General features: G+C 38.4%; 4 protein-coding genes across 4 annotated transcripts in view; 3 read left to right on the top strand and 1 right to left on the bottom strand.

The window, feature by feature from the left end:
• Positions 1 to 24,791, top strand: part of LOC134817435 (serine/threonine-protein kinase 3-like) — a 38,917-nt gene extending 14,126 nt beyond the window's left edge. Inside the window, exons 2-8 of the mRNA XM_063826580.1 lie at positions 13,393 to 13,571; positions 13,737 to 13,938; positions 14,635 to 14,822; positions 15,022 to 15,192; positions 15,336 to 15,418; positions 17,724 to 17,869; positions 23,638 to 24,791. Of these exons, the coding sequence (XP_063682650.1) occupies positions 13,395 to 13,571; positions 13,737 to 13,938; positions 14,635 to 14,822; positions 15,022 to 15,192; positions 15,336 to 15,418; positions 17,724 to 17,869; positions 23,638 to 24,035 (1,365 nt within the window). The 5' untranslated portion in view covers positions 13,393 to 13,394 and the 3' untranslated portion in view covers positions 24,036 to 24,791. The remainder of the gene's footprint in view (positions 1 to 13,392; positions 13,572 to 13,736; positions 13,939 to 14,634; positions 14,823 to 15,021; positions 15,193 to 15,335; positions 15,419 to 17,723; positions 17,870 to 23,637) is intronic.
• LOC134817457 (leukocyte elastase inhibitor-like) overlaps positions 1 to 26,886 on the top strand; it is a 99,529-nt gene that overhangs the window by 14,140 nt on the left and 58,503 nt on the right. The gene's annotated exons all lie outside the window — the stretch shown is intronic.
• The window catches only part of LOC134817536 (ubiquinone biosynthesis protein COQ9, mitochondrial-like), a 91,937-nt gene that overhangs the window by 14,134 nt on the left and 50,917 nt on the right, over positions 1 to 26,886 (top strand). The gene's annotated exons all lie outside the window — the stretch shown is intronic.
• LOC134814102 (uncharacterized) lies at positions 1,710 to 8,574 on the bottom strand. The gene is made up of 11 exons (XM_063822131.1): positions 7,315 to 8,574; positions 6,895 to 7,157; positions 5,963 to 6,777; positions 5,719 to 5,832; positions 5,032 to 5,183; positions 4,589 to 4,873; positions 3,856 to 3,967; positions 3,681 to 3,726; positions 2,858 to 2,959; positions 2,564 to 2,676; positions 1,710 to 2,475 (listed from the first exon to the last, which is right to left on the bottom strand). Exons 1-11 carry the CDS (start codon positions 8,571 to 8,573, stop codon positions 2,410 to 2,412), a joined length of 3,327 nt encoding a protein of 1,108 aa, XP_063678201.1. The 5' UTR covers position 8,574; the 3' UTR covers positions 1,710 to 2,409.

Here is a 26,886-nt window from a genome sequence, read left to right as displayed (position 1 = left end):
CCCGACAAACCCCGACAAACCCCGACAAAACCCCGACAAAACCCCGACGTGTCGAGATGTGTCGTATCATGTCGGGCCCACCGGCTACATGATGCCTCCTTAAATAGCTGAAAGCTTAAATAAAGAGAAGATGTAGCTGATTTGGCAAAAGTTACACAGATACACGAACATTGAAAATTGTCTTTTTGATTAGTATATGTGAGAGTTTTGATATCTTTGTTTTAAGAGTTCGATTAGGATTTATAGTTTCATAGCACCAAGTGTTTAAAATCCCTATCAGTACCATGCTCTGGCAATTCCGAATCCCAAAAATTCACCCAATTGGCCAATTTTGTTAACGAATCGGGGCTTCATTCGGGATGGGAGAGTCGAGACTTTGAGTATGACGGCAGTAAAAGGCATAAAACATTGTAATTTCGGAGTCACGCCTTATATATTGTGTAATTGTGTAGCAAGGGCGTACTATTAGTACGATTAGCTTGTCGCGTCGTTATAATTACACCGCGTACTCGTGATGCCCATATAAGGAGTGTATACTACACGTGATGCCCATATAAGGACTCGAGGCAATCTTTATTTTATCAGTGAGCATGTCCGACTGAATAACGAAAAATAAAAACCATTCTAGCCTAGAGTAACTGTTAAGTAAAGTAGGAATAAGAGTTCATCAAGCATAAACAAGTATATTACTCGTGTGATATAAATTAGTGTTAGATAAACTGGATGTGGTTCATAGACGTCTACTACCAAGTTTAAATTTGTATCATCCTTACATTATAATATCCAACAATAATTTGTATAAATGCTGTAATGTAGAGCCATTATCGGTTAGAGTGGAGTGTTAAGCGTATAATATGTAGCTCGCTTGTATTTTCAAATAAGGAGTGTATACTACACGTGATGCCCATATAAGGAGGTTGTATTTGTAAAAAAGTACTCGGGGCGGGCGAGTAGGACGACTCAAATTCAACCTTTTTTTACTGATTTAGCGTAATTTAAAAGTTGGTAATAGTTTCTTGAATAATCTTACTCTAAGTTATCTTTATATTTAAGAAAAAGATCCTTAAATAGCATTGAAGTATTGTTCAGATGGTTACAGCCTCTTTATACTTGCTATCACTATCAGTTGTTCAGACCTAAAGTGTTCATGCAACATTGCGCTGACTGTATAAACGATGGTCTACATTTATGACATGCAATCTTCGGGTTGCAGGTAGTACGTTGAGTCACAGGGGGGTTTAGTTGCATTCTGTCGACTAACTTACTAACGGAATATCATGGTTTAGTATTTCGAGCGTCTAACTTAAAGACAAGGCTTCTGCTGTAAGTTACTAAACGACATTTTGACGACGGCTGGAGTGCTGGACTTGAAATGCAAAAAACGCGAAGGAAAATCGATGTACAGAATTGAGCCCATATAATATTATTTATTTTCCACCATTATTTTCCCAGCACCTCCTTCCCGTTAAGCCCCTTACTTTTCAATTTGACATTTTATATTCAATCATGTTTCTTTCCCAGACATCCTGTACTGATAAACAAAAATACGGAGTTCATACTCACTACAATACACGACAATTTAAGTTTTTGTACAGATTATACTGCAGGAACTAAGGCATTTGACTTGTGGGAAGTACCACTACCACAATTAACGTAATTGGACAATACTTAAGAAAGTGGACAGCCTGAATTAGACTAGACGGCGTTTTAAATAGGGGTTTATTAGCGGCTAGTTGTACAAACTGTCATGTTTAAATTGCCTCAAACGGACTAGGGTATAATATACTAAAGTACTAAGTAAAGACACGTATCTAAGAAGTAAAACTGAACATTAACAAGTACAAAATACCGACAAGTGTGCTTGTTCTCGGTTACTCTCAGACGATCGAGTACTGAACAGTGAACTGAAACAAAGCCCCACTCAGCCTGCTGAATAAACAATTTAACATTCTCCTCAGTATAAGAAAAGATTAAATTCGTCAACATGACAATTGACTAGTGAACCGACGACAGACGATTAAATTTATAATATAAATTGGATGAATAAAAACTTGATAAACTTTAACACAAAATATTTTATTCACAAAAGAAAGCAAAATTAGCCTAAAGGATTAGCTAAAGGATATTAAAAAGATAGGACTCAAAAGTTCAACTATAATTATAATCATAATTACAAAAATAAATCCGAGAAATAATAAACAACACCGGATTTGAATACAGTCATGAGATTAATAAAAGAAAATCGTTTTTATGGTTAAAAACACGTATCATTCTGTAACATTGATTGTATTTCATACTATTAACAATCGGGTAATGGCTAAAGATGTTACTAAGGTAAATAAAGATCGACAAACATATGACCATTTGAGAATAATATCAAAAACTTATGTTATCTACAGTTCTTGTGTATCAAGCCATGCAGCCTTTGCACTGTTCAAGAATTTCTTGATCTTTCCAGGGTTTGAATTTTCCAGTCTGAAGATTGTAAAAGAAGTTAATTTTAGTGTTTGGCGCAAGTGAGATATTTAAGATACTATGGTAATAGTAAGAAAACTTAGTATACCTGCTCGTCCCTTACAAGAATCCTTTTGAGAAAGTAGGAAGCTATGAACACTAGTGGTACTCCGGCAATACCTCCAAACCCACCATCAACATCGTACAGCACTGATGTTACAACTGAAAGTGTTAGGTGTTAGGTGTTACCACTCAGTTTCCTTGTGGTAATCGAATCTTGCTCTGCGTAGAACCGATACTTTAAAGTCTCAAGCCACACGATATTGATCTGAGATTTTAAAATCTTGTACACTTCCAATAGACGCAACTTAAAAACAGGAACAACGTTCAGGACACCACTTACCAGTAACAATAAGGATAACGGCTGCAATGATAGCCGTTACAACCCACCAGCTATTCTCCTGGCAACTGTCCAACCTTGTCTTCATGTGATCCTCCTCCAATTCTGCAAACAATCGTGGTTAGGTATTATACTCCGTAACTTGTTACATAGTAATAATTTGATCCTGACTTTCATGGAGAATGGCAGTGTTGCTATGTAGCCGAGTTGCTATGTAGCTGAGTTGCTATGTAGCTGAGTTGCTATGTAGCTGAGTTGCTATGTAGCTGTGTTGCTATGTAGCCATGTAGCTATGTAGCTGAGTTGCTATGTAGCCGAGTTGCTATGTAGCTGATATGCTATGTAGCTGAGTTGCTATGAAGCTGAGTTGCTATGAAGCTGAGTTGCTATGTAACTGAGTTGCTATGTAGCTGAGTTGCTATGTAGCTGAGTTGCTATGTAGCTGAGTTGCTATGAAGCTGAGTTGCTATGAGGATGAGTTGCTATGTAGCTGAGTTGCTATGTTGCTGATATGCTATGTAGCTGAGTTGCTATGAAGCTGAGTTGCTATGAAGCTGAGTTGCTATGTAACTGAGTTGCTATGTAGCTGAGTTGCTATATAGCTGAGTTGCTATGTAGCTGAATTGCTACATAGGCAGTACACATTCTCTTGACATTGCTCAATGCTGCAGCTAACTCAGCTAACTTGCACTACTGTTGTCTTATTCTCAGTCAACATGGTATAATAGTATAACGAGTAGGCAGACTTGCACAGTGTACACGTAATTAACATATTACATAATCATATAATTATATAATTGATCTGGTTGAGAATGTACTCACAAACCTAATACAGCGAGGAGAGCTTTACAGAACGGATCATTCCTTGGATCCTGCGAGAAAATATGTACAATGTATAATGTATAATGTATATATTTGTGGCAGTGAATCAATGAAGTTCAAAGATTTTTGTCGAGAAAGAATGTGACTAGTAGTGTAGCTGTGTAGAAAGGTATAATTACCGTTTTGAGAGTGTTGTAAAAGTTGATCAAGTTCGTATTACCGTGCTCAGATACCAGTTCACTGAACAACCTCATAAACTTCACAGTCTCAATATCAGACTTAAGAGGAGCCCTGAAAGTAACAGAATGTATAAAAAACTAAGGTTAGCAGTTTTACTTGATTTTTTCATGATCTCCGATGAATCAGAGGTTGTACAATTAAAATTTACAACATGTCCTGGTTACTAGGTTACTACAGCTGGTTATTAGGTTACTACTTGGTAACTTTGCTAGTACATATCAGCAGGTTGCAGTCAATTAACACAGTCAATTAACACGCTCCAAATTACTGCTCCTATTTGAGGAACAGTAATTATGTTTTCCTGTAAGATTAAACCTCATACAGCGGGTCAACACACTGCTTGCTGGCTGTTCATTTTAACAAACTAAGTGATGTATTAGACAAATATTAGTGAGCAATGAGCTCGAATCGAACAGGTTGGATATGAACCGAACACGGAACAGGTAGGATCACTTATTTGCGAAGATGGTACCATGTCACCTGATCAAGCGCTTTTCTCCTCTGTACAGTAAATAATTGCCTCACAGAAACTCAGAAACTGCCCTGTTTGATAAACTTTGCAATGTAATATTTTAGATCTGGTTGCAAGTCAGTTTCACGGTCATATTTAAATTTTAGGAACTGAAAGTTTGTTAAGATTTAAAGGTCAGCTCTTAACAATCTTATCCCTACCTAGCTTCATCAACAGGTATCTTTATACTTCCATTTTCTTTCATCATTTGAAACAGTTTCTTGAGGTGCCATACCCCCACCACCTTTACCAGGTAGGAGTTGAGTTTCTTTTCAGTCTGCACCTCATCACGCTCCTCCTCAGTCCCGGGCAGAAGAGGAGTGGAGGTTTTGATGACGTCACCAGTAGCTGTGACGTCACCAGTGGTTTTGATGACGTCACCTCCTTCTCCATTACCAGGCAGCTTCAGCTCTAAGTTATTCTCGTTCTTTACAGCACCTAAGTTCCTGAGCAGTGACGTGGTCAAAGTGAGGATACTAGGTTAATATAGCATTGCTGGATTTAAGGGTATAATCTATAATAGCTCATTTTGATTTAAAGTTTGTTCTAATGTTGTGCTTATTAGATAAAAGTCTGTCAGAATTTAAGAAAGATCAAGATGTACCCGTGGTTAAGATGATGAGTTGCTATTTGTATTGCGTAGCGAACCATGGGTCGGAGGGATGGAGAATTGGTAGACACCACTATATCCTTATTGCTAACACTCAGTTCAATAAATATCTTCCCAGTGAGTCGGATATGATAACAGTCGGAATCCTAGAGTTGTTATTATAAAGTTACAGGTAAATTGTAGATCTGATCACTAAAAGGAAGTATTATTCCATGCCTACACCAGGTTACTACCTGGTTACTAGGTTACTACTTGGTTACTAGGTAACTACTTGGTTACTAGGTTACTACTTGGTTACCAGGTTACTACTAGGTTACTAGGTTACCACCTGGTTACTAGGTTACTACCTGGTTACTACCTGGTTACTAGGTTACTACTTGGTTACTAGGTAACTACTTGGTTACCAGGTTACTACTTGGTTACTAGGTTACCACCTGGTTACTAGGTTACTACTTGGTTACCAGGTTACTACCTGGTTACTAGGTTACTACTTGGTAAATTGTAGATCTGATCGCTAAAAGGACGTATTATACCATACCTAAACCATGTTAATATTCCTGGCAAACTTAACACCCACTCGACACAACGTATCTTTCCGTACTGACCATGTGTGTAATAAAACAAACAACAATTAATTAAGAGTGAGAGTATGTACTACAAAGTAAACACAGTTGTTCTGACCTTCTTCTTAGCAAGTGACCCTGAGAGGAGGTATGTTAGGGTGTCTGCTAAGGGTTTTAACAGATATCCACACGAGCCTCCTGCTCCAGTTGTCGTTATGTTGAGTAAACAATCCTGTAAGTGATAAGAAGTGAGCATTCAAACAGTCAGTTATTAGAATTGGGTAGGAACTTTAATTGGGTATTTAAATTAAGGGGGAAACTCATTGCGAACACGCGTGCGGATAAAGCAACATTTAACATACTTCAGACTTGGTTTCCTTCGTTGCGTCCCCAACTAGAATATTTGTTGGTATTCCACACCGATACAGCAGAGTCCGGACTTGCCCATCATGACATTGTGACAGAGCAAATGGTATGTTTATCACATAGTTATGGACCCCCTCCTCATCTCTCACAAGCCTTATCAAACCAAGTTTACTCAAGATATCCAGATCTTGATTAAGTGCACCTAAATCATACCCCAGCTCGTGAGCGAGAGAGTCATCAGCAAGCAGGAACGAAATATCCTGTTGGGGTGAATCAGGAGATAGCAAATCAGTTGGCAGGTGCAGGTAAGAAAGGCCCATTTTAGTTTTAAGTAGTGTGAGTAGGTTTATCTGCTTCTTCGACAAGGTCTGCAGTTTATCCTTCTGTAGCTGTATGTAAGAGAGCACTTCCTCCTCGTTACTAGCTATCACACTGAAACTGGTCTGGTAATCACTTACTGTTTTGTGAACGTAAGTTACAGAGTTACTTGGTTGAATGCCCGCACAAGAGTAGAACAAGGTGTCTGTATTTCCGTACACACAGACGATGCTCTGACCGGGGTACTGAGTGCAGTTGTAAGGTCCGATCAGGTTTATTATTTTGAAGGGCTGGTGTGAGTATCTGATCACAACATGAGATCTTAATTTCTCGAATAGTTCATCATCTGGCTCAAATATTTCATCTTCAAAATGAGGAGATCGTGTTATCTTGGGTAGAAATGTTTCCAGGTATTCTATTAGGGACTCTGGATCTTCAGCAGATTGTATAGACATTCGTGTTAGCCATTCTGCTGTTATCAGCCTTCCTTGAGCTGAAAACAATCGAAATCATGATGATGAATATCAGAATATTATTTAATACGGAGATAAAAACATAGCAGTAGACAAAAATTCGGATAATAGAAGATTAAATTTAAACAGTTAACAACCTGAGAGTTGAGAAAGCACCTCAGAACCAATTATTATTTTATTGTTTGCACCAGCTTCCAAGAGAATTCCCACCAACTTCATAGGTATATCTAAGTCATCGTATACATTTAAAAAGCTGCACAACACAAATAAAGGTGTCATTCCCTTGTTGTTTCTCACATCAACAGAAATGTTCAGCTCAGTGAATTTTCCCACCATTAGCTGTAACAGTGATGATTTACATCGCATTCTCAGCATAATGTGAAGGGCACTGTCACTGTTGCTGAAATTTATAATGGAATTATAATTAAGGAACAAATATAAGAGAGTTGCTCTCTCAAAAAACTTAAATTGTCTACTATTGCAAGATTGTGTACAAAACTAAAATAGGAAATGATTTCCATAAATTGAAAAGCTAATCTGAATTGTTGCAAACTTACTTGTCGCAATTTTGTAGAAGCATTGTCAGTAAGTTGCTGTCCAATTCGAACAACTGATCAACATCTTTAGCATTGACTGATCTTTTAAAAATTTGATGGACAATGTTATATCTGTTATCCTTGCAGAGTACAGCCCATATTTCTGGGTCCTCTTTCAACCAATTCAGTTTATTCATAATTTGAATAGGTTTACGGCAATAGTAAGCAGGCCGCTTGTTGTCTGAATCATACTGCTTCATCATTTTCAAGAAGTCCTCTCGGAACTTTTTTGCTAATACTTCCAACAAGAAGATATTGTCCTCCTGACAAGCAAAATGAGCAATGTTTTTCTGATCATCCGGAGAGACACAGCTCGGTGAGTATTTCAAAAAGTTTGTATAAAACGTTGTAAAAAGAGTAGCTGTCTGATCATCTCCTTTTTTCACAGATTTTGAAAGATCTTTAAGAATGTTAAAAGCTTTAGTGTACATTGCCTCGCAACAACTAAAACTATAAGGAGAAAGACTCTCTACTTTGCTCAAAATCTTGCTGAACTGAGAAACGTCCATGTCTGTCTTTAAAATGAGCTTCCCTAGAATATCACTCAACTGTTTGAGAGTAATATTTTCGGTAAGATAGAGTGAAATATTTACAATAACTTCGTTTGGAAAATTCTTGGATAAAACTGCCTTTTTGAATGTCATGATGTCAATTTTGTCATCATATAAGTTTCTGATTATGTAAATTGAAGCATCTTCAGCATCAGCTATTTTTCTCGGCTCTTTCAGATTGAATGAGAATGTCAATACAGAATCTCCAGTGCTATTAGGTAGCTTAGCCCTGCTCTTATCATCTGATGTTTTGATATAATTGTCTAAGAGGTAAATGATTATGTTTGTATTCATGTTGGCTGCCAACATCAAAGGTGTTTGTCCTTTATTGTTTGGGGTGAACAATAACTCAGGAAAAGATGTCACAAATGAATCTATTGCTTGTTTCTTGTACCGAGAATTATTATCAGATACAGCTATATGAAGACCAGTCCATTTGCCCACAAGCACAGAATCTTTGATACAGTCTGCAAATAAATTCCCAATGTCATTTGATTCACAGACACATTGTTCAGACTTGTGAAACTCAGATTTGATGTACTTTTCCAATTGTTGGTGCAACTGCATGACATCTTTTTCTTTTAAAGACTGGAGATATTGTGCAACCTCCTCTTGGCTTACATTTTTATAGGCTGCATTATTGCATTTGCTAAAAGAGATTGGAGCCATTCTGAAAGCATGTTGAGTTGTGTAGAAGTAAGATATAATATATACATTATACAAGAAGCTACCATGTATATTCTATAATGAACCAATGCAACAAGATTGACGCCAGTTGCATTATGAAAACAGATTGTAGAAAATCGACAAATAATTTCATTTGACTTTATCCATAGCCCATCAGTTCCAGTACCAAAATGTTGGTTAAGTAATAGTTTATAAGTCAGTAAATTCCTAGAAGAACACACATTCTAGTAACTCAATGAGGTGCAAAACACACACACACACAAAACACTTGACTAATAATAAGATAATGATAAAATGTAGGTTTCAATGTCTATTTCAAATAAATCATGAAGCGAACTGCATCACGCACTATGAAGCCACCAATGTAATGTTGAGAAAAGACAGTTTTTTTTTGTTTTTTTTGAGAAAAGACTATTTTATTATTTATCACCAATTCAATACATAATCAATAAATATATATCCGAATAAATAAAACTTTTCGTTTCATTGCATTGATAAATATTCACGCTGTTAAAAATGGGTCTTACCACACCGCCACTCACATTAGCACAGTTGGTGAACGGACCCAGGCGCTGTTAAGCTTTTATGAGCCCTGATTGACTGCTGAGAGTGGCGACGGGTCTGACATTCATTTTATTTTAGTTTTCCCTATATTCCAATAAAATTTTAGTTTTGAGTTAAATGATTTTTATGCGATATTTAAGTTACAGCTGCTCGCAATACATTATTGCTTTAAAATTGTTAAATATCCTCGCTATACGCTTAATTTTTAGATACCGTATGTTTATGTACATATATCAGCTCATAATACCAAATAACAATAATAAATAAATTAAAAGCATGAAGAGGTCCAAAACCAATTCAAGCATGACACCAGGTTGAATACATTGTCATCGGAAGCTGCAAGCTTGTTCCTAGCCCACTTCTATCCTGGGTGTATAATTTAGGCTAGATTTCCAGTGCTGGGGGAGGTTCCTATAGGGTTATCCAAATAGGTTGGCCTTTGCCAGTCTTGAAGACTGTTTCACAAATCTGAAGATGTGATTAGGCTACTATTTATTGATGATCTCAACCATCGTAAGAAGATGTTTGCCGTATATCCTCATTCTGATGTTTCAGCTTCTCCTTGGCCGTGTTCACAGTCTTGCGTCTCGAAGTTGACGTTGTTAGCCAAATGCTGAGGCAAATAACTGAAGGGGGTTTGCTCCGCCCAGGTAGCGACAGCTTCAAGACTCCCATTGCATTGCGTTGACATTTATTTTTACTGATGTTTATGGCATATATTTAAAAAGTCCTTGAGAGTATAGTAGCTAGCAGAAGTCTGAGGGCACGGTGAAAAAAGCTGTCACCCTTAGCAAAAAAAGCAAAACTTTCGTCACCAACGTTGATGAGAGAAAACAAAACTTTCACGAAACGAATGTCTACAAATAGGTCAATAGGAATATGGGTTTAACTTAATCGCATAAATTGAAACTGTGCTTATATTACAAAACTTGGGAACGATATGTGTACTACTATGTACTTCAAATTTTAAATCATGGTTGACTATATAGTATATACAGTCTTATAAACTATAAATGATACATTTGTAAATGTTACTAATGCTTGTCATACGTTGTATGACCCGCCGCGCACGAAGTGCGCGGCTCCCCCTGTATCGTCGAAGACGATAAACTAGTGAAGCGACCGTGGGTGTCACCACGTGAAGCGACCGTGGGGTTCACCACGACCGTGGGGGTCACCACGTGATACAAACTAATGCTACTTTCCTGGCTAACTTTTAAGTCAAATTATATTATTTTTATTTTGACGAATATTACTCGTTTAAATTTTTTCGAAATAGCGCCCACCACTTTACTTTTTTTGCATTTGAAATATTATCAATAATTTTATTGCATTGCCCGAGGCAAATATTATTTTTTCCGCGCCGCGGCAAGTGCTAAAATAAAATAAAGTATAAAGCAAAATAAAGTCGCAATTGCAATATTGTACTAAAGCACTATTAAACTACTACAGCTGTGAAAAATTTACCTCGGCAATCAAATTATATTAAAATAAAATTTTTCTTTAAAATAGAGCTCAAATTTTATAATATTCGTGCCGCGCATTTTTAAATAGTGTGCCGCGCATATTTTGTTTTTTACCTATCTATACCCGACTGTGAAGATCAAGCACTAAGTAGTCAACAAGTTGTGTTAAAGCGCTTGTTTGTGATTTCTTATATCTACTGCCTCAAATAATATGGATTTGGTTTGAAACTCACAAAAACTAATATGTGTTTACACAAGGGTATCAGACCTATATTAATCTAAGAGACGACACAAAACGAATCATCATACAACAAATTTTAAAATCCTGCGGCACAGGATCCTGTTGTTTTCCTACTCTACCTCTTCCAAACCCCTCTCTCCTTCTCCTCTCTTCAGGTTTATTCTTCAATTTTTTTTAATTAGATAGCAGATATATTTTCTTTTAAATGAAGTAATGGCATTATACATTGTTTGTTATCGTATGTATGTTGTGTATAGTGTTTGCTGACTGGGTATATGCTATATATTTTGGGGCTCACGACGTCTCGTCCCATGGGTGGAGTTGTAGGCTGAGTATGTGTTCAAATCTCCTTACTTCGTATGGTGAAACATTGAAAGGTTTGCCTTAGCCTTTGGGACGAGTGTTTTCCCACCGGGGATCCAAATATATGATTATCATGGACATTACTTTGACACATAAACTAATCAAACGACTTTAATGATTCCAGAAAATTTTACTAACTGCATTTAGCTAGTTTATAGTAAATACACACGATCGCAGAATAGAGGAGCACAATTGGGTTCCTTGTTCTGCGACTGTGTTTCCTCGGTGGGCCGACAGGTTTTTGTTGTGTAGTAGTGCTGGGGAAAAAAACGCTTTAACTATCAATGAGAGTACAAATTTTTAATTCTTGACCTTAGTGCCACAGTTTCTGCTATGTGGTAAAAACAAATTTATAGTTAAACGTTATATATTGTAGAAGGGCATGATTTACTCACATCACTAAGCATCTGGATGGATAATTAGCACACAAAGATAAACTGACCTTTAAACATGACCACCAGCTATACCACGTAACCATAGCTCCGAAATAAATAAATTGCTCTACATAGAAACATCTGGCCTGATCCTATCACATTGTGGTCCCCAGGGGTTCGGTAAAGCCCTTACAGGCAACTGGGTCCTTTTACCAGCCACAATAAAATTGATCATGCCAGTACTGTCATAAACTGTAACCAACTATTTAAAAATTAGATATCTTTTGCTAAATTTTAAATTTTAAGTCATAGAGCAATCTTCTCAATTTTAAAATTTTTAAGAATTATATTTTACCCTAACTATGATGTGGTGGCATTTCATACTTAACTAAATTTCAACTTTGAAAGTAAATAGATTATTAGTGACAACAAAATTATAGTTTAAGACATCCATTCTGCATTGTGTTTCCAATATTAGAATTTATGATATGTATTGATTGAATAATTGGTAATAAATTTAACTTTTGTTTTATTAACTTTTGTTTTATTAATATGCAAAATATCACATCACAAACTAGCACGTATGGTTAAAAGTGTTCTTAAAATACAGTTATTGTACTCACTTGTTACTTGTACTTCCAACGGTCTTGTCCATCATTCAAGTGGCCGGTATTCGCTGAATCGGTCTGGCGGATATGAAGTCCGCCACTCTTTCCTATCCCATGCTGAAAAGATCATGTCTTTTATGTTGGGGCTGGATTCAGTAGTGGTCTTTTAGTCCTCTTTGACACAGTCTAGGCTCGAGCCAAGACTTTCGAGGTCTACCTCTGGATCATTTCCTTGTGCTGGTTTCCACTGCAGCAATTTATTGGGTATTCGTTCTTTACTTGAGTCATTATCGTCTAGACCTCCGAAGTCTATTGCTAGAGATGACGGTTGTAACGTTTGGTCGTTGATTACGTAATCAAAATTTTAATTTTTTACCGATTTTCGAAATACCAATTGGACAATTTTCGTTAATTATTTAATCAAAATTTTCGTTTTTTAAACCAATTTTCGTTTCGTAAGTGCTTTGCGATTATTTCATTCATTAATCTGTTCTGATAGCTTTTAATAAATAAATGTGGGGGGGGGGGATGGGGTCAAACCTTGATTACGTAATATAGGGGGGGGGTTCGGTCTTGATTACGGTTGATTACAGAGGGGGGGGGGGGGGTAAAAATTGCCAAAATATTGATTATGTAATATGTGAACGACCCCTATCCAGATCTTAATATAGGGTTTCATCTGCAGATATGACAGCTTCTTAATCATTATCTTTCACGCAGCGGCGCCAAAATGCAACGCTATGCCACTACTCTTATGCAGGACTGATTAACTTTTTGGGATGTTATTTTAATCAAAGTCTGGTGTGTCGCATGTAAAGTAGTAGTCTTCTTTCGTTTAATTTTAGGTCAACAATTGGGCCATTGTTAGCCCCAAGCGTTTTGGTCCCTCATTCCTGTCACTCAGCATTGCCTACTGTAATGGAGAAATTTTTCTAAGACAATAGAGAAACTGACCTTGTCTCACTAAATTCCCCTAAATTCAACCACTTGCCATAATAAAAATACTAACAACCAAATAAATTTTTAAAAATAATTATATATACAATCACCAAAGAATATTTCCTCAAGTTTACTTCTAGTTAACTAATTCGTGGTTTAAGCTCTTATTTTATTTATGATTGATAAAGGAATGTAAAATAAAACTTATTGTTTCATTGAATTTATTTATTTTGTTTTATCATCAAGGTATGTCAAACAATGGGTTGTTATCCCTGAATACAAAACAGGATATTCAACCTGAAAAGATATTTGATCTGAAAGAAAAGCTAGGAGAAGGTAGTTATGGAAGTGTGTTTAAAGCTGTCCACAAAGCTTCAAACAGTCTTGTCGCCATCAAGAAAGTTCCACTTGACTCTGATCTGCAGGTAAATCTGGCTATTATAGTGCATTTTAATTCATCTTTAAATAAATGCCTTTAATCTACATCATATTTCTTATCAAATGAAATGTCTGTTCCAGCTTTATTTAACATGTAATGATTTGCTAGAGGCACATTCTCAGAAACATTTTACAGCATGATAATATTTCAGGACATTTTACATGAGATTAGTATGATGCGACAGTGTGAAAGTGAATTTGTTGTAAAATACTACGGGAGCTACTTCAAAAACTCCGACCTGTGGATTGTAATGGAGTACTGTGCTGCAAGGAGTGTCTCTGACATGATGAGACTCTTCAAGAAACCCTTCGATGAGGATAAGATTCAGACTGTGTTATACTATACCCTCAAAGGTATGCTTTTTATTTGGTTTATTTGAGATTGTTGAGCTCAAAATTTGTCGGAATCTGTATGAGTAACAGAAATCTGTATGAGTAACATACCTATTATGTTTTTTTAATAAATCGCCAGACACAACTCTTTTATTCTTCAAATATATTACAAAATAAGAAGTTCTTATCGAAATTGAAACCGGGGTTGACATGCAGCTCCAAGTTGAGTTCTAATGTTACAATTTTGGTGTACTCAACGAAAATATGTATATTGTTTAACACGTCTTGTAAAATAAGTTTAAAACTAAAAAACTTTAGGTTTTGTGAAATTTTAACAGCAAACAGCTTTGTAAAATAAAATGATTATGTCTTAGTCCACAATATCCACAAACTATGTCATGAATAGTATGTTACTTTGTAGTAATAAATAGGGCCAGGGTGTGGGGTTTCTGTAAAGAATTATTCCAGAAACTAACGAGGCCTTTTGATGCCTTGTTAGAATCGTAAAAAAATAATTCCGAGATTTTCCCATCTCAACGTATAAAAAAGTTGACAACGATTTAGATAACGGTTATTAATTTGTCCTGCAGTTTCCGATCGAATCACTGTCATATACATCAAAACAAATATAGCTCAACTTCCCTCGAGACCCATAATATTTTTGGATCAATTTTGTAACCCTTAAGTAATTTATTCCTGAAAACGAATGTGCTCCAGGTCTAGAATATCTGCACAGCAAAAGAAAGATCCACCGAGATGTGAAAGCTGGCAACATCTTATTAACGGCAGACGGGGCTGCCAAGTTGGCAGATTTTGGTGTAGCCGGACAGTTGTCCGACACAATGACTAAACGTAACACTATTATTGGCACTCCCTTTTGGATGGCACCCGAAGTTATACAGGAGGTAAGTTATTAACGTTATTTTCTTAAGAGTTTTTAGTTTGGGTTACAGATATGACTTACTGAAACTAATAGAGGCTCGTGTTTCTTACCTACAAGTACTAAATTATAATTTTCAATTATGTTATTAGTAAACGGTTTAAATGAATTCAGGGGCTTTTCTGAGTCATGTTAATTCAGTATTATAACTTTTCCTCTCCCAGGTAGGTTACGACTGTATGGCAGACGTGTGGTCCCTTGGTATAACCTCTCTGGAAATGGCCGAGGGTAAACCCCCCTACGCAGACATCCACCCAATGAGGGCTATATTCATGATACCCACCAAACAGCCTCCTTCTTTCAGACAACCTGACCAATGGTGCGACCTGTTCAAGGTTAGTTAAAAGTTTAAGGTTAGTTACTCATTAATACTTTATTTAGGAGTTCTCCTGTCTTGTGTACATTCACTTTTTTAATAGTTTATTTATCTGGCTCATTGGAAACATCGCTACACATCTCTGATTTGGATTAATCTCAGGATTTCTTGCGATGTTGTCTAAAGAAACTACCTGAAGACAGACTGACTGCGGAGCAGCTTTTAAAACACGAGTTTATAACCAGGTTAGTTGGGACGCTAAAAGTGGGGGATGTGTGAGTAGTTGAGTTTATAACTAGGTTAGTTGGGACGCTAAAAGTGGGGGGATGTGTGAGTAGTTGAGTTTATAACCAGGTTAGTTGGGACACTAAAAGTGGGGGATGTGTGAGTAGTTGAGTTTATAACTAGGTTAGTTGGGACGCTAAAAGTGGGGGGATGTGTGAGTAGTTGAGTTTATAACTAGGTTAGTTGGGACGCTAAAAGTGGGGGAAGTGTGAGTAGATGAGTTTATAACCAGGTTAGTTGGGACACTAAAAGTGGGGGAAGTGTGAGTAGCTTTGAGTTTATAACTAGGTTAGTTGGTACGCTAAAAGTGGGGGATGTGTGAGTAGCTTTGAGTTTATAACTAGGTTAGTTGGTACGCTAAAAGTGGGGGATGTGTGAGTAGTTGAGCTTATAACTAGGTTAGTTGGGACGCTAAAAGTGGGGGATGTGTGAGTAGTTGAGTTTATAACCAGGTTAGTTGGGACGCTAAAAGTGGGGGATGTGTGAGTAGTTGAGTTTATAACCAGGTTAGTTGGGACACTAAAAGTGGGGGAAGTGTGAGTAGCTTTGAGTTTATAACTAGGTTAGTTGGTACGCTAAAAGTGGGGGATGTGTGAGTAGTTGAGCTTATAACTAGGTTAGTTGGGACGCTAAAAGTGGGGGATGTGTGAGTAGTTGAGTTTATAACCAGGTTAGTTGGGACGCTAAAAGTGGGGGGATGTGTGAGTAGTTGAGTTTATAACCAGGTTAGTTGGGACGCTAAAAGTGAGGGGATGTGTGAGTAGTTGAGTTTATAACCAGGTTAGTTGGGACGCTAAAAGTGGGGGATGTGTGAGTAGTTGAGTTTATAACTAGGTTAGTTGGGACGCTAAAAGTGGGGGGATGTGTGAGTATTTGAGTTTATAACTAGGTTAGTTGGGACGCTAAAAGTGGGGGATGTGTGAGTAGTTGAGTTTATAACCAGGTTAGTTGGGACGCTAAAAGTGGGGGATGTGTGAGTAGTTGAGTTTATAACTAGGTTAGTTGGGACGCTAAAAGTGGGGGATGTGTGAGTAGTTGAGTTTATAACCAGGTTAGTTGGGACACTAAAAGTGGGGGAAGTGTGAGTAGTTGAGTTTATAACTAGGTTAGTTGGGACGCTAAAAGTGGGGGATGTGTGAGTAGTTTAGTTTATAACCAGGTTAGTTGGGACACTAAAAGTGGGGGAAGTGTGAGTAGATGAGTTTATAACCAGGTTAGTTGGGACACTAAAAGTGGGGGATGTGTGAGTAGTTGAGTTTATAACTAGGTTAGTTGGGACGCTAAAAGTGGGGGATGTGTGAGTAGTTGAGTTTATAACCAGGTTAGTTGGGACGCTAAAAGTGGGGGATGTGTGAGTAGTTGAGTTTATAACTAGGTTGGTTGGGACACTAAAAGTGGGGGATGTGTGAGTAGATCTCTCTCAACATGATGTCATCACCTTTGATAATATTCCATGTCACCCCCTCACCACAACACCTGACATAAGATAGGTTATAAATGATCCGTACATTGGACATTCTGTGTACTGTGTAGTGACACGTGAGACTTTGTTAGTGACACGTGGGACTTTGTTAGTGACACGTGGGACTTTGTTAGTGACACGTGGGACTTTGTTCTCACTACACTCCCTTTCAGCTCTCAATTTGTATACTCAGCTAAATTGGTGAAATGTCGCCCCACTTCTATAGTCTGGACGTTTGGAATCAGATGGCACGAGTTACCTGGTTTTACCTGATAAGAGTGCTCACGAAACCCAATTTTCCAAAAGCAAGACTTTGAAATCCATTACAAAATGTTCTAATTTCTCCCAGCAATCGGCTCCTATAGCTATCTAACCTCGTTCAATTCCAACTATCTATATAAATAATATGATGCTTAAAACGTGACGTTATATATATAATAGTTTTTTTGAAAATCTGGGTCATGTCTAAAAATCGTCAAAAAACGAGACCCAAGATTTTCAAAATCGAACAATTTTTTGAATAAAAGACTTAGTTCTAAATTGTGGCTCTCTTCTCATAATATAAATTATTCTAAAAGCATATCCTGAAAGTTTCAAGGTGATTGCTAAAAAAATTTAGATTTTAGACTCGATTTTCAGGGCGTGCTATTGAAAAATCGCTTATATTATGCAATATAATCACACATAATTATAAGCGCTGACTTTTGAGCTGTCGTAAACTATATCTCACCACCACCCACATCTATAATTATACCTGGTTACAATTGTGATTAAAACTGGATCCTAATTGACCTCTCCCCCAGAGCGAACCTATCAGGAATGAAGGAGATGGTAAAGGAAGCTATAGACCTGATGGATAACGGAGCTATTACCTTCCAGGAAGAGGACGAAGAGTATGACACTATGGTGTCCGCTATGTCAAAACAAGTTGACACCATGATCATACACGGTAATCCACTTACTTTATTTTAATACTTACTTTATTTTAATACTTACTTTATTTTAATACTTACTTTATTTTAATACTTACTTAAATATTTTAATACAATGATATTTGTCGGTTTGTAACTATTATAGTGTATAACTATAGTGTATTTGTAACTGTAGTGTATTCGTACTTAGTTCTATAGTATAGTGGACACACCTGTAAAGTGCCTACTTACATCCGGATATATTTACATTTATATTTACATTTGTTAGGATAGAGGCTAGAGCTGTAGCTGCTAGCTACTATATATTATGGCTTCTTCTTACTACTTTATTAAATATTTGTTCAACTATTAATAACTAGTAATATTATCTTTAACTATTCGACCCATATTTTCATCATCTCCAACAGTTATAAATACATAAAAGGATTTATTTTTCAACTACTTTTCGAGAACTGTGTTAGATATTGCGATGTAATAACTTATGCGCATATTGAGCGTAACTTATACGCAAAACTCGAAATTTGCGAGTTTCGGCTCTTTGGCCAACATTTCACACGCCCTTAGAGTTTGTTAATGTGAGTTAACTGTGGTATTTGACAGGCTGTGTAACATACCTTATATAGACCCCTCTGCCTTGTGTATAAGTGTAATGTGTATGTGTATATTTGTGTTGTGTAAGAATGTATGTAGTTGTACACGTGTGTGTGAGTGTGATATTGCTTACATTTTGTACACTACTATTGTACATGCCTCACTGTACCAGTAACAAGTAAATGTAAATAAAGTGTATACAATAAACAGTGAGCTCATAGAGCCGTGTGTGAGAGTTAACTCACTAGATGTGATACGCTAACATTCCTGGGTAAACACACATGATATTGCACTGGTTGATTTTATGTCACAGTTGATAAAGTACATTGTTTTCAGCGTTTTAATTTAGAAGGCCTAAATCAAAATTGTGACCTTAAAGTTCTCCCCCTGAATAATGTTCAGTTTGTGTCTACCAGGCCAGGTGTCAGGAGTATGATTTTGTACGATAAAATACACGAAACATTGTTTAAATAACATATGTCACGTGTACATTGTACACTCTATACCACACAATCATACAGGATACACACACTGTACACTGTAAAGCGTACACGCGCAGCGTACACTGCAACTGTACAGTGTACAGTGTACAATACTATTTACTGGTACTGGGTACACTGTACAATACCCAGTACCACGGAGCTATATTTAAAACTCCCATGTTCATGCCCGGGACTACTACTCTTACTATATACTATATAATATATACTATATAATATATCAGTATATATTATAACTCCCAGCTTTCTCAACAGAGAGCTTGCGTGTTATTATTACAGTCACATTTCCGGTGAATTTGTCATTAATGTAACTGACTGGAGGATGAGTCAGGGAGTGTAGGATGAGTCAGGGAGTGTAGGATGAGTCAGGGAGTGTAGGGTGAGTCAGGGAGTGTAGGATGAGTCAGGGAGTGTAGGATGAGTCAGGGAGTGTAGGATGAGTCAGGGAGTGTAGGGTGAGTCAGGGAGTGTAGGGTGAGTCAGGGAGTGTAGGATGATTCAGGGAGTGTAGGATGAGTCAGGGAGTGTAGGATGAGTCAGGGAGTGTAGGATGAGTCAGGGAGTGTAGGATGAGTCAGGGAGTGTAGACTGAGTCAGGGAGTGTAGGATGAGTCAGGGAGTGTAGGATGAGTCAGGGAGTGTAGGATGAGTCAGGGAGTGTAGGATGAGTCAGGGAGTGTAGGGTGAGTCAGGGAGTGTAGGGTGAGTCAGGGAGAGTAGGATGAGTCAGGGAGAGTAGGATGAGTCAGGGAGTGTAGAATGAGTCAGGGAGTGTAGGATGAGTCAGGGAGTGTAGGATGAGTCAGGGAGTGTAGACTGAGTCAGGGAGTGTAGGATGAGTCAGGGAGTGTAGGATGAGTCAGGGAGTGTAGGGTGAGTCAGGGAGTGTAGGGTGAGTCAGGGAGTGTAGGATGAGTCAGGGAGTGTAGGATGAGTCAGGGAGTGTAGGATGAGTCAGGGAGTGTAGGATGAGTCAGGGAGTGTAGGATGAGTCAGGGAGTGTAGGATGAGTCAGGGAGTGTAGGATGAGTCAGGGAGTGTAGGGTGAGTCAGGGAGTGTAGGATGAGTCAGGGAGTGTAGGATGAGTCAGGGAGTGTAGGATGAGTCAGGGAGTGTAGGGTGAGTCAGGGAGTGTAGGGTGAGTCAGGGAGTGTAGGATGAGTCAGGGAGTGTAGGATGAGTCAGGGAGTGTAGGATGAGTCAGGGAGTGTAGGATGAGTCAGGGAGTGTAGGGTGAGTCAGGGAGTGTAGGATGAGTCAGGGAGTGTAGGATGAGTCAGGGAGTGTAGGATGAGTCAGGGAGTGTAGGGTGAGTCAGGGAGTGTAGGATGAGTCAGGGAGTGTAGGATGAGTCAGGGAGTGTAGGATGGAGTGTACTGTGTAGGATGGAGTGTAGGATGGAGTGTAGGATGGAGTGTAGGATGTAACACAGCTCCTGTCTGAGTAGCTCCCCGCCACCTAATGAGTAGGGATATATTTCTTATTACACTCACAACTACACAGAAACTACACAGTAACTACACAGTACTACACAGTAACTATACACTACTGAGTTTCTAACTCTGGTAATATTGAACAGATCACCGCAATCTTTCAAACCACAACAATGTTTGGGTTATTAGAGGGTTATTAGAGGGTTGTTTTGATTGATTTTGCCCTAAAGAGCTTAAGTGAATGAAACGTGAAATGTAAGTGTTTGTGAAGCTGGAATAGAGAAAGATTCTATAATGTAAATTTGCCAGGTTAACGTAAATTCTACACCAAGCTGGAATGTACATATTATATGGCAGGTGATTATTTGGGGTTTCCAACTGTCCAGTGACGGAGCAGTGTAAGATTTCTGGGAAATTAAAGAGGAATCTGATGAGGAACACAGTGACTATCTAAAGGATTTCTAGGTTTTCTCTCTAATAGTGAAGGAATATAAACATGACTGTAACACTAGTGAAGGAAGCAGATGTAAACATGACTGTAACACTATGAAAGATTACCCTCAATTAAGCTATGTTATTTGTGCTTTGCATCATAACTAGTTCGAGTTAGTGTGGATGATAAACTCTGGCTTCATGCCAACTTTATATGCATCAAGGTACAAGAGTATTGGATGACATACATTTCATGAACAAACATAATGATCTATGTGTCTACGACAGTGTAAATCTAGTTGTTGAAAATATGTGTGTTTAAGGAAACAGTATTTGTTAATTACTATCTGAAGCCGTGTAAAAGCCGACTTTTACGGTTGTGACGCGACTATTTCTTAACTCACCGCAATTTCTGCAACATTATCAGGAACTAGATTACAGGCTTTCTGCAGATGTTGCAATATTTCTTGACATATTACCTGTAAACTGAACAAAGAAATTGTAAAACGTTTAAATTGGGTTAACAGACATGATGGGCTAAATTTCTCCAACCGTGCAAAAGTAAATGAGCTGAAAATACTACACAATGTGCTAAGAAATATCAGAAATTGTGCAAGATTTTTATTAGCGATCATTGTGCAGTCTGGTTGCGTATTACACGTGATGCCCATATAAGGTATTATCACCAGCAGTGAGATTGTACAAGCCAGTCAAGTCTAATGAACTACTCCCATAATAGTGTCACGTACAGTAAGTAAGTAGTAAGTACAGTGGTGTTTATTATATCCGTGTAATGTAAGCGTGTGTCGTGACGTCACGTGTAATGTCACGTCTCCTTATCAGGAGGTGACCGGGACATGATTTTAGGCCTGACCGGGACCGGGATACAAAATGTGACTTGACCGGGACCGGGACCGGGACCGGGACTGAGATTATCAATTTACCGTGACCGGGACCGGGACCAATAATTTCTGGGATTTCTATCTTACCGGGACCGGGACCGGGACCGGGACCAACAATCCAATTTTACCGGGATTTGACCGGGATTTGACCGGGATTTGACCGGGATGACCGGGACCAAAACTGGTATTCTCATATTGAAAGCTGCAACTTTCATTTACATTATAATTGAACAATTTGAATAAGTAATAACTAGAATATTAAATTAGAAAAAACTAAAAAGAAACCGTCAATATGGGGCATGGGCCTATTGTACTACACCAATAATGTTCATGTACTGATTACTCAAGTTCACCCTCATTCCTCATTCCTCAATCAATGATCCCTCAAATTATTCAACAGTTTCATTCTCCAATTCCAATTGACAATTGGGCGTAGCCCGAGTTGAAAACTTGATGTTAGTTTGCACTTATGAGTTATGTAACGATATTAGTTACCTAAACTTGTTTAGCAATTTTAAACATTGTTTTATTTGGCTCAGAGGTTGTTTAAAGATGAAATTCACAATGAATGAAAGTAAAAACGTAAAATCACAGTGAATGAAATTATGTAAAAGATCCCGGTCAAAATCCCAGCAAATTTGAGTGATTGACCGGGACCGGGACCAAGAATCCTGAATTAACCGGGACCGGGACCGGGATCATAAATCAGCATTTGACCGGGACCGGGACCGCGACCGGGATGAAAAATGTGACTTGACCCGGTTGACCGGGACCGGGACCGGGACCGGGATAGCTCAAAATTGCCAATCCCGGTACCGGGATTCCCGGTCACCTCCTGCTCCTTATATGGGCATCACATGTAATGTCGCGTCTCCTTATATTGGCATCACATGTAATGTCGCGTCTCCTTATATTGGCATCATATGTAATGTCGCGTCTCCTTATATTGGCATCACATGTAATGTCGCGTCTCCTTATATTGGCATCATATGTAATGTCGCGTCTCCTTATATTGGCATCATATGTAATGTCGCGTCTCCTTATATTGGCATCACATGTAATGTCGCGTCTCCTTATATTGGCATCACATGTAATGTCGCGTCTCCTTATATTGGCATCACATGTAATGTCGCGTCTCCTTATATTGGCATCACATGTAATGTCGCGTCTCCTTATATTGGCATCACATGTAATGTCGCGTCTCCTTATATTGGCATCACATGTAATGTCGCGTCTCCTTATATTGGCATCACATGTAATGTCGCGTCTCCTTATATTGGCATCACATGTAATGTCGCGTCTCCTTATATTGGCATCACATGTAATGTCGCGTCTCCTTATATTGGCATCACATGTAATGTCGCGTCTCCTTATATTGGCATCACATGTAATGTCGCGTCTCCTTATATTGGCATCACATGTAATGTCGCGTCTCCTTATATGGGCATCACGTGTAATGTCACGACTCCGTATATGGGCATCACGTGTCACGCGACTACAGCTGTCTTTCCAGCTGTGCGACACATAATCCTTAAAAGTTAAAAGTAACATTCTACTTATACACTATTCATTTACTTTTACAAGGTGCCTGGAAAGGAATTTATATGATAATAAGCTCGTTAGGCAAGTGAATAATATGTAAAAACCACGTTGTAAATAACTGAATACTATGTAAATACAATTATGTAATTGTTGTGTGATTAATTTCTGAGGACGATAGTCGATAGCTATTATTTCCCTCCTTCTTGGAGCCCAAATACTTGACAAATCTATTGCACTGCTTTTTCGGGATTTGGTTTAAACGATGAATTATAAACCACGTACCTGTCTAATCGCTTTGCGTGTATGTTGTGATCTGTTTCCTAAATGTTCCTTATTTGCGTGTATGTTCCTAGGATCTGTTTCCTAATTGTTCCTTATTTTCAGGCAAGGATTCAGGCTCCATAGTCTCAGACGGTACAATGATACTGAACGGTACAATGAACAGTTTCGCCAGTAACGACACAATGTTCATAGCAGACTCCGGTACAATCAAAGTGAGCGGCACCCAGGAATACGTACCTGACTTCATGAAGCACTACCAAGTAAGGAAACCTGTTACTATGCCTGAAAAACCGGACGATGAGGAAACCAGCCCTCAGCCCGAGCCACACCCTAAAAACGATTTTAACTTCCTCAAGGAAATGTCACTTGAGGATCTGAGAATGCAGTTAGTTACCTTGGACCATCAAATGGAACAAGAGATATCAGCCCTAAGACAGAGATATCAGGCTAAACGACAGCCTATTCTGAAGGCTATGGATGATAAGAGACAGCCTACTTGAGCACTAGAGAAGAGGATAAGAGAAGATAAGGAAGAAGAAGCCACTCTAGACACGTGAAGAATGTACAGAGAGAGCTAAAAGGTAGATAAAGTTGTAGCGAGATATTCACGTGACGTCATCACACCACGTGACGTCATCACACCACGTGACAGATGATCAGATGGGAGAAGATCACGAGTTATTAAGAGTGTTTGCTAGAATGTGTTGGAATGTTCGAAACAAGGTTTCGGGAAATTTGACGATTGTACAGATAGAGGGGGCAAGATGTACATAGTGTTGTAATGAATACTGTTGTTTAATCATTGTTATATTGTTCTGACCGATGTTCCCGTTTTAGTTCAAGTTTGACTTTTTGACGGAATGGATTTTGCTTTTATGTGGGGGCAACTGTCGGTGTTGACTGATTACTTTTAGGTAAACAACTGTAAAACATCGATTGATGTGTGCAATGTGCATAATGACTAATGAGTAAGTATTCGGCTGGAATCTCTGATCCAATTAACACACATACAAAAACCAAAAATACTCAAATTGCGATGTCTATTCGACAATTTATCCTTACGATATTAGTTGTGGTCTGTGCAGAACTCGATGTTTTACAGTCTATAGTTTATTTTAGCCAATCACTTCGCACCTCAATCTTTGTTACCGACCGGTAACATGAAATTATTCGAAGCAGTTTCTGTTCGTAGATTAGTTTCAGAATTCTTTGTTGTTTAAAAGATTTTGTATCTTTTTATCCCAACTATAAATCAATCCGAAGTTTCTATACTCTTGTCCACTACATTTGTGGTATCAAATTACCTCCAGTCCTAGAAGGATGTATATTATTAATGAGCTCCAATTTATCAATTAGACCTGGAGTGTACAAGGTCGACCCTCTTACAACCCCAGTAACTAGAAGAGGAGGTGTTCTTGCAAAATTGCAAGGAAATTATTTTCCATCTCTTCTAATACCATGTGACATGTCTTGTTGCGTTAATGCAATACTGTGTGACACATTGACTCGATAAAACGTCTTATTGTAAACATGGTTCAAATCTAAACTGCTTTATTCTCCAAACAAGATAATTGATCTGTAATTATTTGGGCTGGTTCTTATTCACATAATGAAAGGAACTCATTGTATAGTAACACTGTTAGAACATTAACTGCTCTAGAACGCATGAGTGTTATTTTACGGAACGCGCGGATGCCATCCATCAATGCAAACTTCAATTATCACGCGAATACTTTCTCAGTTTTGCGCTGTCTAGTTTTCATGAGGTTTGGTAAATAATTCTCTGGTTTCCTTTAGTAGTGAAAGGCTTGAATTACAACAAAAATATTTCTGACGTAACACCAAACTCTACGTAATTACATACTACTACATTTTGGATTCAATCTCGTAATGTAATATAAATCTCAACATGTTAAAGCGACAGCTTACTCAATACTCGAGAGCTGCCGGCTGCGCCTTACTTTTTATCTTGTGCCCTGTTTAACATTTTTTTTTAATCTAGACACTTATTTTACTTCGGTGTATTCCAACAGCCACAATGTTACACAAGTGCAACCAGCCAATTACAGGAAGCCGAAGGATCTTTATGGCCAGTGACGGTTAAGGTAGTGTGTACCATACTTTCTTCGTCCGAGACTTTGCTGCAATGTGCAGCTCCTCATTTAACCCTCACACCCGATTTCTCGAGTATTCGGCTGAGTAGACCGGGGGGCTGCATGGACCACTCATGATCCTTAGCTGAACGTCGACGACGCTCACCCCACGACCAGGCAGTCAGTGGGTTTCGAACTCGCAACCTAACGATTGTAAGACAGGCGTTCTAACCAACTGCGCTACCTGGCCGTAAAAAAGTAAATTGTTCGAAAAAAGCAAAGAACAAGACCTGAAGACCACACTATACAACAGATTTAGTGAATGAGCTGCGGCCCCAACCAATATTTGCTTTATGAACACTGCAAGTAAAAAGTAAAGAAGCCTGAGAATCAGTGGCATGACGCCACTGCTGAGAATTGAGATCCCTATTCCCCAGTAAGATATTTTAGGGACCACGAACCAAGCCTCCGCAAGACTTTGTTTCTTTTATAAGCCCATTCTACTCCATTTCAACCGTTCACATACTTCGTTTAGGATGTCTCCTCTGTTAATTCGACTAACACGTCCCGTGTACTGTTAAAGGATGGCTATAGGTAGGGTCTGAATGGTCGGGTCTGAATGGTCTGAGGCTAGACGTACGTCCTTGGTCAATGGGGACACAATTATTAAATATCCTTGTAGTTGGTTGAGATCTGATGACTCAGGGATTACTCAGGGGTTGGCAGTGTTTGCAACATGACTCAGACAGTTTAATTGGTTTCCTCAAGGCTATAATTCCAATTTATCCAATGTAGCTGCAACTGCATGGCTACTTCGGTTCATGTTAATTGTCCAGGGGTATCAGGGTATCTGGGTACTAAGGCAGGGTCTGAATGGTCTGAGGCTAGATCTTTAGTAGTAGACATAGGTCCTGGGGCAATGGGGACACAATTATTAAGTATCCTTGTAGTTGGTTGAGATCTGACACCTCTAGGATTACTCAGGGGTTGGCAGTGTTTGCAACATGACTCAGACATTTTAATTAGTTTCCTCAAGGCTATAATTCCAATTTATCGTGTAGCTGCAACTGCATGGCTACTTCGGTCCATGTTCATTGTCCAGGGGTATCTGGGTACAAATTTTCTCGAAAAGACCAAAAATTTACAAACTGAAATCTCCAGGGCCCACTCTGGGTTGCGGGTATTAGTTTAGCACACGATCAGTACGTACTCTCTTAGAGGTCGTTCACCTTTTGGATAATTGTTAACCTCCCCCTCC

The sequence above is a fragment of the Bolinopsis microptera genome, chromosome 1 (genome assembly GCF_026151205.1).
Source record: "Bolinopsis microptera isolate Bmic1 chromosome 1, MBARI_Bmic_1.0, whole genome shotgun sequence".
Taxonomy (NCBI): Eukaryota; Metazoa; Ctenophora; class Tentaculata; order Lobata; family Bolinopsidae; genus Bolinopsis; species Bolinopsis microptera.
Note: the sequence above shows the minus strand (reverse complement) of the source record. Positions and strands in the feature narration are given on the sequence as shown.